This window comes from Cololabis saira, chromosome 17 (assembly GCF_033807715.1).
Source record: "Cololabis saira isolate AMF1-May2022 chromosome 17, fColSai1.1, whole genome shotgun sequence".
NCBI lineage: Eukaryota > Metazoa > Chordata > Actinopteri > Beloniformes > Belonidae > Cololabis > Cololabis saira.
Genome location: NC_084603.1, coordinates 15,422,389 through 15,437,061, shown reverse-complemented (window position 1 = coordinate 15,437,061; position 14,673 = coordinate 15,422,389). Strand labels below are relative to the sequence as shown.

The 14,673-nt window shown below is 37.8% G+C and overlaps 1 protein-coding gene across 1 annotated transcript in view; it reads left to right on the top strand.

Moving 5' to 3' along the window:
* ttc7a (tetratricopeptide repeat domain 7A) overlaps window positions 1–14,038 on the top strand; it is a 155,521-nt gene extending 141,483 nt beyond the window's left edge. The window contains 1 exon segment of the mRNA XM_061744697.1: window positions 11,224–14,038. Coding sequence (XP_061600681.1) covers window positions 11,224–11,442 — 219 coding nt within the window. The 3' untranslated portion in view covers window positions 11,443–14,038.
* The last annotated feature ends 635 nt before the right edge of the window (window positions 14,039–14,673 follow it).

Genomic DNA, 14,673 nt, shown 5'->3' with positions numbered 1-14,673 from the left:
ATAAGAACTTCCTGGACTCAAAAGACCAGGATTCCTTGTGAACAGAGCATGTGCAGAAAACAAATTCCTGTTCCGTTTGATGGGGATATTCCGTTTGGCGTTTACATGACCCAATATTCGGGTTTTAAAAGGAGTAACCAAAGGAGTAACCACACCGTCATATTCGGGTTTTTAAAAACCCGAATATGAGCAAATTCTGGTTATTCAAAGGGGTTATTGGTGTTTACATGGCCGTGTGCAACCTGATTATTGCTAATATTCCGGTTTTAAAAGGGTTATTGACTCAACCCAGTCTCACATAAAAACCTGCCTACGTTGGTCCAAAGTGCAAAAACGTAGAGGGGTTACAATAATAGCCCTTGAATTGTATAACTGTTACCTTTTTCTGAATATTCGTTTTGCGTCCAAGTCACGTGACTTTCAAGATTCTGGCCGTGAGACCAAAAAACATGGCGGATATTTCTAATTTTTTAGTGAAACAAATCAATATTTTGAGTTAGTTTCTGCATAAAAAAGCGTTTTGATTACATTTCTAGCGAGAAATATATATTTTACTTTCATAATATTCACTCAGTGAATGTACATAATCATTTGCTTGCTCGTTGTTGCGAAGTTGTTTCAGATCTCGCCAGAATAATGTGAAATCGCAACGTTTTGGTTGCTGGACAGTGCTGTGAATATAATTAAATATTTTGAGTTAGTTTCTGCATAAAAATGCATTTTTATTACATTTCTAGTGAGAAATATATATTTTACTTTCATATTCACTCAGTGAATATTCTCAGTGATTTTGTCATATTTCAGTGAATTTCTCACTAGAAATGTAATCAAAACGCATTTTTATGCAGAAACTAACTCAAAATATTAAAAATGAGAAATATCCGCCATGTTTTTTGGTCTCACGGCCAGAATCTTGAAAGTCACGTGACTTGGAGGCAAAACGAATATTCAGAAAAATGTAACAGTTATACAATTCAAGGGCTATTATTGTAACCCCTCTACGTTTTTGCACTTTGGACCAACGTAGGCAGGTTTTTATGTGAGACTGGGTTGATTGATGCATGTAAACGTAGTCAGTGAAGGAAAGGGAGGAGTTGGGGAAGAGTGCGTGAGTGCATGTGTCTGTAATGGAAGCTGCATCAAAGCCTCTGGACAGAAATGTGAATTTCAGTCCAATTAATCTAGAACTTGTGAGCAGAGACGTCGTAACGAGCGTCTTCTGTCCGACCTCGGGCGTCGTAGTCCGGGAGGGGAGGGGAGTCCCGGAGAGAAGAGATGCTGCCTGTTGTCACCTTGAGTCTGCATGAGTGTGTGTGTGTGTGTGTGTGTGTGTGTGTGTGTGTGTGTGTGTGTGTGTGTGTGTGTGTGTGTGTGTGTGTGTGTGTGTGTGTGTGTGTGTGTGTGTGTGTGTGTGTGTGTGTGTGTGTGTGTGTGTGTCAGACAGATTGGACTGTTGGTCATTTGCGTGACACTCTTTTCAGCCCCGACTCTCCAACCCGCCCCGACGGAGCCGAGCGCCGCAGAGCCGCACAAACACTCCTGACCTTTACTACGGTGACAGCAGACATTACCCATGAAGCCTCTCGCGCGGCCGAGGCGACGTGAGGCGACGTGCGCCGAGCTCGCCGACGCCGCCGGCTGCAGCGCACTAGTCGCCGGGGAGTCGCCCAGCACAGTTGTCAAAACGTTGCTCTGGCGGTCGGGAACGTTTGAGCCTCCAGACTGCCGAGTGTTCCAGGGGAAGGAGGCGGGAGGAGGAGAGAGGGAACGGAGGAGCACACGAGGTCCTCGGGTCCGGGCAGCAGATGACACCCGAGAACTGCTAAACAACACGTGACGCCCAGGTCCAGTCTGACCTCATGCTGACCATCTTGGTCCCTGAATGCTTTTAGCTCGTCAGCTGACCAACGACAAACAGCCACGACGTTTCAGACACGTCTGGAATGTCGCTCCGTGGCATTTTTATGAAAGGCACATCCAGACCGTTCATGCTGACTTTGCTCGTCTTCAGCCTAACCCATTTCACAAGACTCAAGAATACATTCATTCCAGATACAGAACATGCTCTAATTTGAGTTTACAACATATTTATTTTTTTGCATTTCTCCCCATCTTTTTCTTTTTCAACGACACATTGGGTTTTCTTTTCCACGTCTATGTAGGAAAGTGGATCCAAAGATGGATCTTCTTCTTCTCCAGCCCCAGAGCAGATCCCTGCGTTTCTCTATGTAACTTTGTTTTTAATGGACGTGAACCTAGAGCTCTGCGTTAACGGCATCAGCCTCTAACTCTGCAGATGCATCTTCTGGATCTGATTCCCCGCTGCAGCGACTGGGATTGAGGACTAACGTCACCCAGCAGAACTAAACCAGAGAAACTACTGGAAACATGGACATTAAACCAGAGAAACTACTGAAAACATGGACATTAAACCAGAGAAACTACTGAAAACATGGACATTAAACCAGAGAAACTACTGAAAACATGGACTACGTTTACATGCAGTCAAAATTCGGGTTATTGCTAATATTCCGGTTACTGAAACATTGGGAATATTCCGTTTCCATGGTAATTAATCATTCAGGATATCTGGATCAAACCAGCGACGCGTGGAGAACGTCATGATGCAATTACCGTCATTTCCGCTTCTTCTTCCTGTATCCAAATTCAAAACAAATGCTGCTTCACGCAACTTTTCTACTACTTGTAAATCTCGCTATCCCGGTACTTTCTACCGTCTACAAATGCAGAAATGTTCATATCCTTCATTACATTTATGAAGTGATTAGTCTCCTCCTGGTCTTGGTTTCTCCTTGTTTATAAGAACTTCCTGGACTCAAAACACCAGGATTCCTTGTGAACAGAGCATGTGCAGAAAACAAATTCATGTTCCGTTTGATGGGGATATTCTGTTAGGCGTTTACATGACCAAATATTCGGGTTTTAAAAGGAGTAACCCAGGGGTCATATTCAGGTTTTTAAAAACCTGAATATGAGCAAATTCAGGTTATTCAAAAGGGTTATTGTTGTTTACATGGCCGTTCAAATTCGGGTTATTGACAATATTCGGGTTTTAAAAGGGTTTTTGATGCATGGAAACACAGTCATGGAGATTATGGATCTTTGGTACAACATTTCATCTCGTTTTGGTCAAAGAAAATGAAGACACATTTTAGCAGAGTTTTTATTTTGTAATCTATATTTTAGTCTCGTTTTTATTCCTCTACAATATTGCATTATACATTTAATTATCATTATCACATTGTCACATGATCAGCATTTTCGTTGCGTCTCGTGTCGTTTTCCTCAGGTGATAAAGGTTAGTTGACGACGATATTTAGTCATAATTTTCAATGACGAAAGCAACTTTACCTCTCGGTGTAAAACGTCCTCGTTGGTCTGAAACCCGGCTGATTGGTGAACTCAGTTCTTGAGGAAAGACCGGCGATGCCCCGGTCTGCAAACCTCCGTCTGGCCTCCGGCTCATGTGAGGTTTTGCGGTCCTCGGGTTGCTCAGACTTGTGTGTGTGAGGTCTGTTTCCATGGTGACCGGTTCAGTCATCGTCTGCATGTTGTCTTAATGGTTTCAGCAGTGAGCATCACAGATCCAGGACCTGTTTATGGGGGTTCAAGTGTGCTAGTTCTCCCGTACCTGTATGTGTGCATTTCCCTGCCACGGCTCAAACACACATGCACTTACTGGATTCTGACCATTGATTGATTGATTGAAATTCTTTATTCAGTCACATCACTCTACAAACATTGAACACAAACATTATTGAAAAATAGTGACTGAAAAGGCACAGGCACAAGCATAGTGCTGATATTAATGCCTGTCCTACATACAAACAAACAAATAATAGCTAAACTAAACCAGAAAAACCAGAAAAGGAGGACCAATAAGGTTTACATATATAATAGTAAAGACATTTTTTATATGTAAAAAACCCGAAAAACACCCGAAAAAAACCCGAAACACATCCGAAAAAAACCCGAAACACACCCGAAAATGAACCCGAAAAAACCTGAAACACACCCGAAAAAAACCCGAAACACACCCGAAAATAAACCCGAAAAAACCTGAAAATAAACCCGAAACACACCCGAAAATAAACCTGAAAAAACCCGAAACACACCCGAAAAAAAACCCGAAACACACCCGAAAATGAACCCGAAAAAACCCGAAAACACACCCGAAAATAAACCCGAAAAAACCCGAAACACACCCGAAAAAAGCCCAAAAATAAACCCGAAAAACCCCGAAACACACCTGAAAAAACCCGAAACACACCCGAAAATAAACCCGAAAAAACCTGAAACACACCCGAAAATAAACCCGAAAAAACCCAAAAATAAACCCGAAAAAACCCGAAACACACCCGAAAATAAACCCGAAAAAACCCGAAACACACCCGAAAAAAGCCCGAAAAACACCCGAAAATAAACCCCTAAAAAGCCCGAAACACACCTGAAAATAAACCCCAAAAAAAACGAAACACACCCCAAAATAAACCCGAAAAAACCAGAAAATAAACCCGAAACACACCCGAAAATAAACCCGAAAAAACCCAAAACACACTCGAAAAAACCAGAAAAAACCCGAAAATAAACCGGAAAAAACCCGAAACACACCCAAAAATATTAATTAATTATTAATTATATATATATATATATACATATTTATATATGTATATATATATATATATACATATATATATGTATATGTGTATATATATATATATATATATATATATATATATATATATATATATATATATATATATATATATATATATATATATATATATCAGAACAGCAGCAAACAAAAACAAATAAATATAATATAATAATAAATATTAAATATTAATTAATATTATTATTACATTTGTAAATCTAGGTTAGCGTCATTCCATAGTTTAACTCCCATAACAGATATACATCTCCTTTTAGTCTCTTTCATAGCTTTTTGTACAACAAATTTACAAACATTATATTTTGACTCATGTATTGAGAAAAACCGTTGTACACAGACAGGGAGTAACTTTAATCTAACTTTATACATTATTTGCATTATTTTATAATAAACCAAATCATAAAATGTCATAACATGGGATTTTATAAACAATGGGCCATCAGCGTGAATGAGAGCGTACGAAAGTGAACGTCCTAATAAAAGCATGGATCTGATCCTCGTGCAGTTACTAAGTTGGTCACCGTTAACTGGTGTCATGCACAGTGGACGTGGATTTACAAGCTGTGAGCTTGCTGTCATTATATATTAACAAAAGTTATATAAAACCATAGTTTGCTCATCTGAAAAGCAGAACCATTACACTAATGCAAAGTGCACATAGGTTGCAGCTGCTTAAATGTCGTTCCTCTGCTCCTACGCTCAGCGCCGGCCTGACGGACGCGCGTGCACGTCCGTGTCAGCGTCCGTGTGTGTGTGCATGAAATTCCCACCATACTGCATCATCTCTCTGCAGAAGGTTGCTCGTAATCTCATCATTTGTGGATTTCTCTCCCGTTATTTGTGCCGTCCCGGTTGAATACGTCTGTTAAATGCCACCTGTTTACTTAACCTTCTAATGTGATGGAAATGCTTTAACCGTCGAGGCTTAGGAGGAAAAAAAAAAAAAGTATTAAAAGCAAGGTATTGACATTAAAGCATGCCGGAGGTCAGAACAATGATTTCAGCAAGTTCGCTTAATGTTCAGCCTCTTTTTTTTTTTAGTTTTAAACAGAAATCCGAGTTAAATCTGGGGCTGTTTGTGCCGAAAACCAGGGGCCGGATTCACCAAAATTTTCTTAAAAACGATCTTAAGAAATATCATGAGATCTAAAATTAAGAAGTTCATAAGAAAATTCTTAAGTGCAATTCCTCAATATTTTCTTAAGAACCATTTCTTACGAATTTCTTATTTTTCCTACTTTCCTACTTTTCCTACTACAACATTTATACAGGTAGTTTGCGTCTTAACCGTCAGTCACTCACTAAACATGGAGAAGGAGAAAAAGAGATGCAGGAACTTTTCAAGGTAATGGTGGATGAGATTAATGTGCGAAAAAAAATACTTTTGGAGAAAATTAATAATAATTAACTACCACGCTAACTAACATGCTAACAAACAGTTAACAGGCTCTTTGTGTAATTAATTACAAAGTATATCCTCAAACTATGACCTACTAGTCTAAACTTGTCTAAAATGTGTTGAAAAAGGCACTATGTAACTTTTCCACCTTAATCTAATATTTCATCATCATCATTGTGATGGTACATCAACTTCCAACAGGTTTAATGAACCTCTGTCATGGTCTGAGGGGTCTGTATCGCCTTCACTGGCACTATGTAACTTTGAGGAGCATGGTAGGAACCCTTCCACACTAAAAAACTACACATTTTTACGGCTTTGACTGCTTTACGGCATACGTCACTTCCCCCTCCTTCCCGATTGGTAGTCGAGACGAAAATATTAACTCTATTTGTAGCTGCAGAGGAAAAAAATAATCTCACGAGGAAAACAAAAATATTGCTCACGCCTCGGAGCCTCTTCACCATAATATAGCAGTAAAAAAAAAGAAAAGAAAAGTAAGAGTAATACAAAACATGTACTGTATGTTGTACTATTATACAACCCAGTCTCACATAAAAACGTACCCTGCCTACGTTGGTCCAAAGTGCAAAAATGTAGAGGGGCTACAATATTAGCCCTTGAAACGTATAACTGTTACATTTTGAAACGTATAACTGTTACATTTTTCTGCCTATTCATTTTGCGTCCAAGTCACGTGACTTTTAAGATTCTGGCCGTGACAGCAACAAACATGGTGGACATTTTTCATTTTTGAGTGAAAGAAATCAATATTTTGAGTTAGTTTCTGCATAGAAATATATTCATAATATTCACTCAGTGAATTTACATAACCACTTGCTTGCTCGTGGTTGCAACGTTTTTTCAGATCTCGTCAGAATAATGTAAAGCGGTAACGTTTTAAAAATGTGAAAAAGTAACATTTTGGTTGTTGGTGCTGTGAAAAAAATCAATATTTTGATGCTTCCTCGTTGTTGGGAATTATTTTCAGATCTCTCCAGAATAATAATTTGAAATTGCAACATTTTGGTGCTGGGATACGTGGCCGTGATATATACACGGCCACGTACAGTATGCCGGCGGGGATTCCCCCCCCCAAACCAGATTTTGATAGCGGAGTCGTCGAGCCCAGAGAAAGCAGTTTTATTTTGAAAACCAACCGGTTTTCTTGCATTCCAAAAGTCTGACTTCCGGCCCGCCAAAATAAAAGATACAGCCAGACAAATGAATGAAAAAATGAAAATAATCCCTCTGGGATCCCCCTATACGTCAGTGACGAAGGGGATCACGTGACAGATGCCCCCCGATCGTGTGCCGGTTAATATTTAAGATAGTTAAGTTTAGAGTAACTAAACTAAGTAGGGATGCGGTTATGATATTAATAATAATAATAATAATAATAATAATAATAATAATAATAATAATAATAAATAATTTGAATTAATTATTAATTATATCAGACTTAACCTCCAGAAATTAATTAATAATTTATATTAATCATAATATTAATATTTAGTATAATAATAAATACACCTGTAGCACAAACCAGTGTTTATAGCAAACATTCAGAGACATTATCAGACAATGATTAATGGCAACATAAGTAATGTGACTGTCTTTCAACCATCCTTTAAAACCTTGTACAGAGAAGCATTTTTTTGCTAAATGGGAACATGTATTCCATAGTTTGACCCCCCTGTACCGTATTGCATATTTACCCCTGGTTGTAACACACTGTATTTACCCCTGGTTAGGTTTTGAACTATTATTTTCCGATCTCCGATCAAAGCCGATAGGGCCATTATCGGCCCGATCCCGATCGGGGGCCGATCGATCGGTGCATCTCTAGTAGGCCTACTCAGTCAAGGAGTTTTCCTCCAGAAGGCCTCTCTCAGCTGCTGTGGAGTTGTAAGCTCTGGACGCTACGTTGCAGAAGGCGTCTCGACACTGCTGCGCCAGCTCAGGTGTAAGTTTGGAGAGAAACTTTTCTTGAGTTTCGGTGTATCTTTTACCCTCAGCTCTCACTGGAACGTACTTGGACGTTCTTTGGGGCTGAGGCCTGGCAACTGGACAGAGAAGGTAGTGGTGTTGGCCTTTGCAAACCGGATTTCCAGACAGATAGATTGTTTTCTTGCAGTCTTCACTGGGGTGGAGTTCGCGGCATCTTTTGCAGGCACCAAGTTGTTGTGCTGCATACCTTCTCTCCGATGGCTTCAGGTTGGTCCTGAACTTCCTGCAGAAGTACAGTCTCTTTCTGTGCTTTGGGTCACCACAAAGTATGCAGCCTTCTGTTTCACTGCTGGACTTGGTCGTCTTTGTTCTGGCGTACTTTTGAAACTTCATCCTCTCTCTAGTGGGTTCGACAAAATCTTTTAGCTGATCTAGCTGCTCATAGATGGCTTCTTGTGACTTCAGGTATGTGATGAGCTTGTCGAAGCGGTTTTGGGTAAGAAACCGGTAAGAAACCGGTAAGAAACGTTTTTTAGTAAGTCTACTTAATAAACATGTTACAACCAGGGGTAAATATGCAATACGGTACAGGGGGGTCAAACTATGGAATACATGTTCCCATTTAGCAAAAAAATGCTTCTCTGTACAAGGTTTTAAAGGATGTCTGAAACACCACTTACTTTTTGTTTTGTGAATGGAACTGCTCTGGCATAAGTAATGGATGTGCTGAAAAATGTTACCGTCTTGTGTAATCTCCTTGAAATTATTATTTTTTTGTTCATCTGGTTTGTTATTTAGTCGTTTATTTTTTTGTTTGTTTCTTAATTATTACATTTTACTCGTTTTTCATATATCCGATCATTTTTCTTTTGTGTAAATTCTTTGTAATTTTCCTTTAATTTCTATCATCTATAGATTTCTAACTGATAATTTGTATATTTTGTTTTTATAAGTATGATATTAAATTTTATGTTAACTATAGGTGGAGGCACCTGATAAGCTCTTTGAGTTTTCGCCTCTTCCTGCACTTTAATTTGTAAAGTTGGTACTTTTATTTGGGTAATGTTTAACTGTGCAAATAAATAAATCTAAATCTGAAAATCTAAGAAGAAGAGATGGTCGGACTGATGAATAGTTTAGATTCAAAAGTATAGTGTTTGTTAACACATTCAAGACCTAAAGTCTAGATAAATTATATACTGTTTCTACAGTAATTGCAATCATCCATGGAAAATTAATCGGACCGTGTTTTTGGGTAAGTGGCTAAAAAAACTCAATATTAATGGTTGCCAGGTTTGCTATTGTCAGCGTTTTTCACGTATTACTTGACAACTCCACCTGTACTTAGTCAACGACGCACTGCTATATATGCTAATATGCGTGCAAAACGGGATCACAGATCTGGCAACCTGGTTCACTAACTTCCCTCAGCTTTTAAAGCGCTGGACAAAAAGCCGAACTATTGCAGTATTGTAGAAAAATACAACTTTTTGAGCTTGTGACTTTTTTTTGTTTTATTTATGCCAAAATTTGTTTACTTTATACTGCACGGTTTAGACACCAGAACAGTGGAGTGCCATCCCTATTAATTAATTTCTGGAGGTTAAGTCTGATATATAATTAATAATTAATTCAAATTATTTATTATTATTATTATTATTATTATTATTATTATTATTATTATTATTATTATTATTATTATTATTATTATTATTATTATCATAACAGCATCCCTACTTAGTTTAGTTACTCTAAATTTAACTATCTTAAATATTAACCGGCACACGATCGCGGGCATCTGTCACGTGTCCAGGACCCCCCTCGTCACTATGACGTATCTATGGGGGATCCCAGAGGGATTATTTTCATTTTTTCATTCATTTGTCTGGCTGTATCTTTTATTTTGGCGGGCCGGAAGTCAGACTTTTGGAATGCAAGAAAACCGGTTGGTTTTCAAAATAAAACTGCTTTCTCTGGGCTCGACGACTCCGCTATCAAAATCTGGTTTGGGGGGGAAATCCCCGCCGGCATACTGTACGTGGCCGTGTATATATCACGGCCACGTATCCCAGCACCAAAATGTTGCAATTTCAAATTATTATTCTGGAGAGATCTGAAAATAATTCCCAACAACGAGGAAGCATCAAAATATTGATTTTTTTCACAGCACCAACAACCGAAATGTTACTTTTTCACATTTTTAAAACGTTACCGCTTTACATTATTCTGACGAGATCTGAAAAAACGTTGCAACCACGAGCAAGCAAGTGGTTATGTAAATTCACTGAGTGAATATTATGAATATATTTCTATGCAGAAACTAACTCAAAATATTGATTTCTTTCACTCAAAAATGAAAAATATCCACCATGTTTGTTGCTGTCACGGCCAGAATCTTAAAAGTCACGTGACTTGGACGCAAAATGAATAGGCAGAAAAATGTAACAGTTATACGTTTCAAAATGTAACAGTTATACGTTTCAAGGGCTAATATTGTAGCCCCTCTACGTTTTTGCACTTTGGACCAACGTAGGCAGGGTACGTTTTTATGTGAGACTGGGTTGTATTATACTAATTTATTGAAACACATGGCGAGTCAAACATTTACCAAAGCAGCTGCCAAACACTCCTAAACAAGGTAATAAGACGTGGTTCTGCAGAACTGTGGCAGTAAATCCCTTATAAAGAATGGAGCTCCGACGAGGAGCTCCATTCTTTAGTAGGGATTTCATATGGATCCAGACCGTTAATAATCATTATTTTCTCCATATACCGCTCCCTGGCTTCCTTGTTTAAGGTATTTTTTTTTTTGCGTTCCGTCTGTTCACTTGGTGAAACAGAAAAGCGTCCCGTCTTCTCTCAAAACAAATGCAGCGACGGGACAGGAGTTTTCCGGCAGTACGCGCTGGTGCTCATGGGAAACGTAGTGTTCTTTCTGGTAAAGCACTACCGCTTTTGTCCAAAAGATGCCGCCAAACTCAGAAAAGCTGAAAGTTACGTTGTGCTGCTTTAAGAAGAAACTTAAGAAGAAAGGTTGAGAACTTTTTTGGAGAATATGACTTCTTCTCTTTTTTCTTCTTAAGACTCCACTTAAGAAAAAAATGACACTTAAGAAGATTTTTTTTCTTAAGAATGTTTTGTGAATCCGGCCCCTGATCTTTCTTTCTCCCGTTGCATCCAGGGGCGTTTGCTGGTGAAGACCGGGCGTGTCCACCTGGGGGAGAAGGTGCTGCGGGACGCGGTGCAGATCCACAGCACCTCCCACGAGGCGTGGAGCGGCCTGGGCGAGGCCCTGCAGGCCCACGGCTCCGGCCAGGCCCCGGACTGCTTCCTCACGGCCCTGGAGCTGGAGGCGTCCTGCCCCATCCGGCCCTTCTCCACCATCCCGCGGGAGCTCTGACGGGACCGGAGCAGGTCATCGCTGTGCTTTAAATCAAGAGTTTATTTTAATTTATCTTTCTCTGTTGTTTTAGGAGATGAGAAAATTAGTTCTATTTTCATATCTGTTAATAAAATACAGTAAATACAAGCTCACATCAGCTCAGCACAAAGCCTGCTGTCAAACAACAGCACAAGGTCGTTATGCATCTTATATGTTTTGTGTTTGAGTGCGTAAATGTAAATGTCTGCTACAACACAACCCTGCCACTTTATTTGAGGTTGATTACGTCTGAAAAGTACGGAAAAGTATTAGGGCCATGCAGGACAAAAAATATTTGAGAGAGGAAGATTTTTTTTTATTGTGCACTTCGAGAAAAAAGTCTAAATGTCGAGATTAATGTTGAAATACCATTTCAAGAATAAAGTCGAAATGTCGAGATTAATGTTGAAATACAATTTCAAGAATAAAGTCGAAATTTCGTGAATAAAGTTTTCGACATTTCAACTTTTTTCGAGACATTTCGACTTTTTTCTCGATATTTCAACTTTTTTCTTCGATATTTCAACTTTTTTCGAGACATTTCGACTTTTTTCTCGAAGTGCATAATGAAATAAAAATCTTCCTCCTCTAAAATATTATTTTTATCTTTCTCCTGCCTGGCCCTAATCCTCTTCCGTAGAAAAGTATCTCGTTCGACGATTGTGCAGATTTGTCGACTTATACTGTATCACTGCAGAATTGTCCAGATTTGCCTTTTTTTCTTTGTTAATCACCATCCATTTCCGTTATATTTAATCTACTGTCGTGCAGAAATGCATCGTGCAATGACGTAACAGCAGGTTCAAAGGGGACTGGAAGGGTGGCCCTTCAACTCCGAAAACCAAGCTGGAGGCAACGAACGTGTAAAAAAATGTTGCTTAAAATGCTGCTTTTGTTCGACATTCCCACGATATTTGGACCAAAACATGTCACAAGCCTTTAATTCATAGTTAAACATTTCCTCTGCAAGTAGCCGTCTTCAAACGTGCACTATTGATCTGACAGCGTGTCGGATTCACGGGAGACGAGGCCTGGCAGCTTCACCACCGTTAACGACCAAAGCATGAAACCGTCCTCCTCCGGCTGCAGGTGGTTTTAGGTGTGACCACTTCAATAACGAGTGTTAGCTCCGTTACGGTTCACGGCGATGGCCAGTACTCGAGTTGTTAAAAAAAAATCAGGGGGGATGGTGCATTTTATCATATGGGGACAGATAATTTGTGCTGATTACAAATAATATAATATATTACAAATAATAGCAGTGACCAAAACACCTGCAGAAATACTGCAGGAATGACATAGCAGCAGTTAAATGCAGCCTTCTGTAAGCTTTAAATATCCACTGGGCTTACGTCAAATACATCAAAACACAACAATAAAAAACACTTTTCTGAACTTATCAATATGACTCTGTCCTTCACAGGATAAGTAAAATGGATCACTGCAAAAACTCAAAATCTTAACAAGAATATTTGTTTTATTTCTAGTTAAAATGTCTCATTTTAGTAAAAAAATCTCATTACACTTAAAACAAGACTCATCACTGGAAAAAAACAACAATTTTCACCTGTTTCAAGTATATTTTCACTTGAAATAAGTAGAAAAATCTGCCAGTGGAACAAGATTTCTTTGCTTGTAATAAGAAGATAAATTTTGTCCCGCTGGCAGATTTGTCTACTTATTTCAAGAGAAAATTTACTTGAAACAGGTGAAAATTGTCAAATAAGTTATTTTTCTGGTGTTATTTTTCTGGTGATGACTCTAAATGTTGAAATATCAGTAAAACCACATTCATTGATGAAATGACATAAGGGATGGAAAGGGGGGATGGCAGTTTTACAGGGGGATGATTTTGACCGTTTTTATTCATCCCCCTCAACTCCAGTACTGGCGATGGCAACTGACAGATTTCATCCAATCACGTGCTTCGTACTATTTTAAAACCCAAAGTCAGGTCTGGCTTGAACTCTGAAGTGCGTATCGATGGATCGTCTGGCTTTGCTTCGGCCTTAATTTGTCATGTGACCTGATTTCAGAAGAAACGTGGAGATTGCATCATTAAATAAATAAATAAATAAATAGGAACACAATCCTGATTTTTCTTTTTGATGGTTTTCCCTATAATTAAAAAATAATGATGAAATTAAATATTTTCACCTTGGAACTGTCGTTGCTGTTTTACAGGAATGTAGTGCAGCAGTTATATCAGGATGATATGATTTAAAAAGTCATGTTGGAGTAATAAACACCAGTATAATCCACCATTTCTCTTATTCATAACACAATGCAATCCTTTACAGCCACGTTATGTAATAACTTAACAGGGGCAGCAGATGCGAAAGTTATTAAATTATGTTTATAACTGGGTTTTTGAGCAAAAAAGGGTTATTGAAGCTCTTCTCTAAATTTAGGTATCTTTCAAGTACAAATTAGGTCACAATTAGATTCATTCCTGGTTTATTGATCCCCAAAAAACTATATTGAAACATTCCTCGTCTGTTTATAATAAGCTATCAGTTGAAGATTATGTGTTTTTCTTTGCCATTGATATTTAAAATAAAGTACTGTAACTTTCTTTCTTGCATTCATTCATTAAATAAGGGATATTCCTGTCGATTTGGGTGAAAGATGAGTGTTGACTTTGTAAATACGCACCGGGTATCACTAGGACTGGTCGGTAAATCCCGGAGATGAGAGAGAGATGCCTGTATATATGTGTATATATATATATATATATATATATATATATATATATATATATATATATTTATATATTTATACTAGTCTAACTAGTGATGGGTTAAAAGCATCACTTGGGTCAAGAAAAGAGGACACATTTCGGTGTGTTTCCATGTATACTGTCCAATAAAGAGATTATTATTATTATTATTGTATTATTATTATTATTATTATTATTATTATTATTATTATTATTATTATTATTATTATTATTATTATTATTATTATTATTATTATTATTATCATCATCATAATTTTAATGATTATCATTATTATAATGAATATTATTATTCTCATTATTTTTATTATTATTCTCATTATTATTATTAATATTATTATAATCATTATTTGTATTATTATTATTATTATTATTATTATAATCATTATTTTTATTATTATTAATAATATTCTTATTATTCTCATTGTCATTATTATTATTATTATTATTATTATTATTATTATTATTATTAT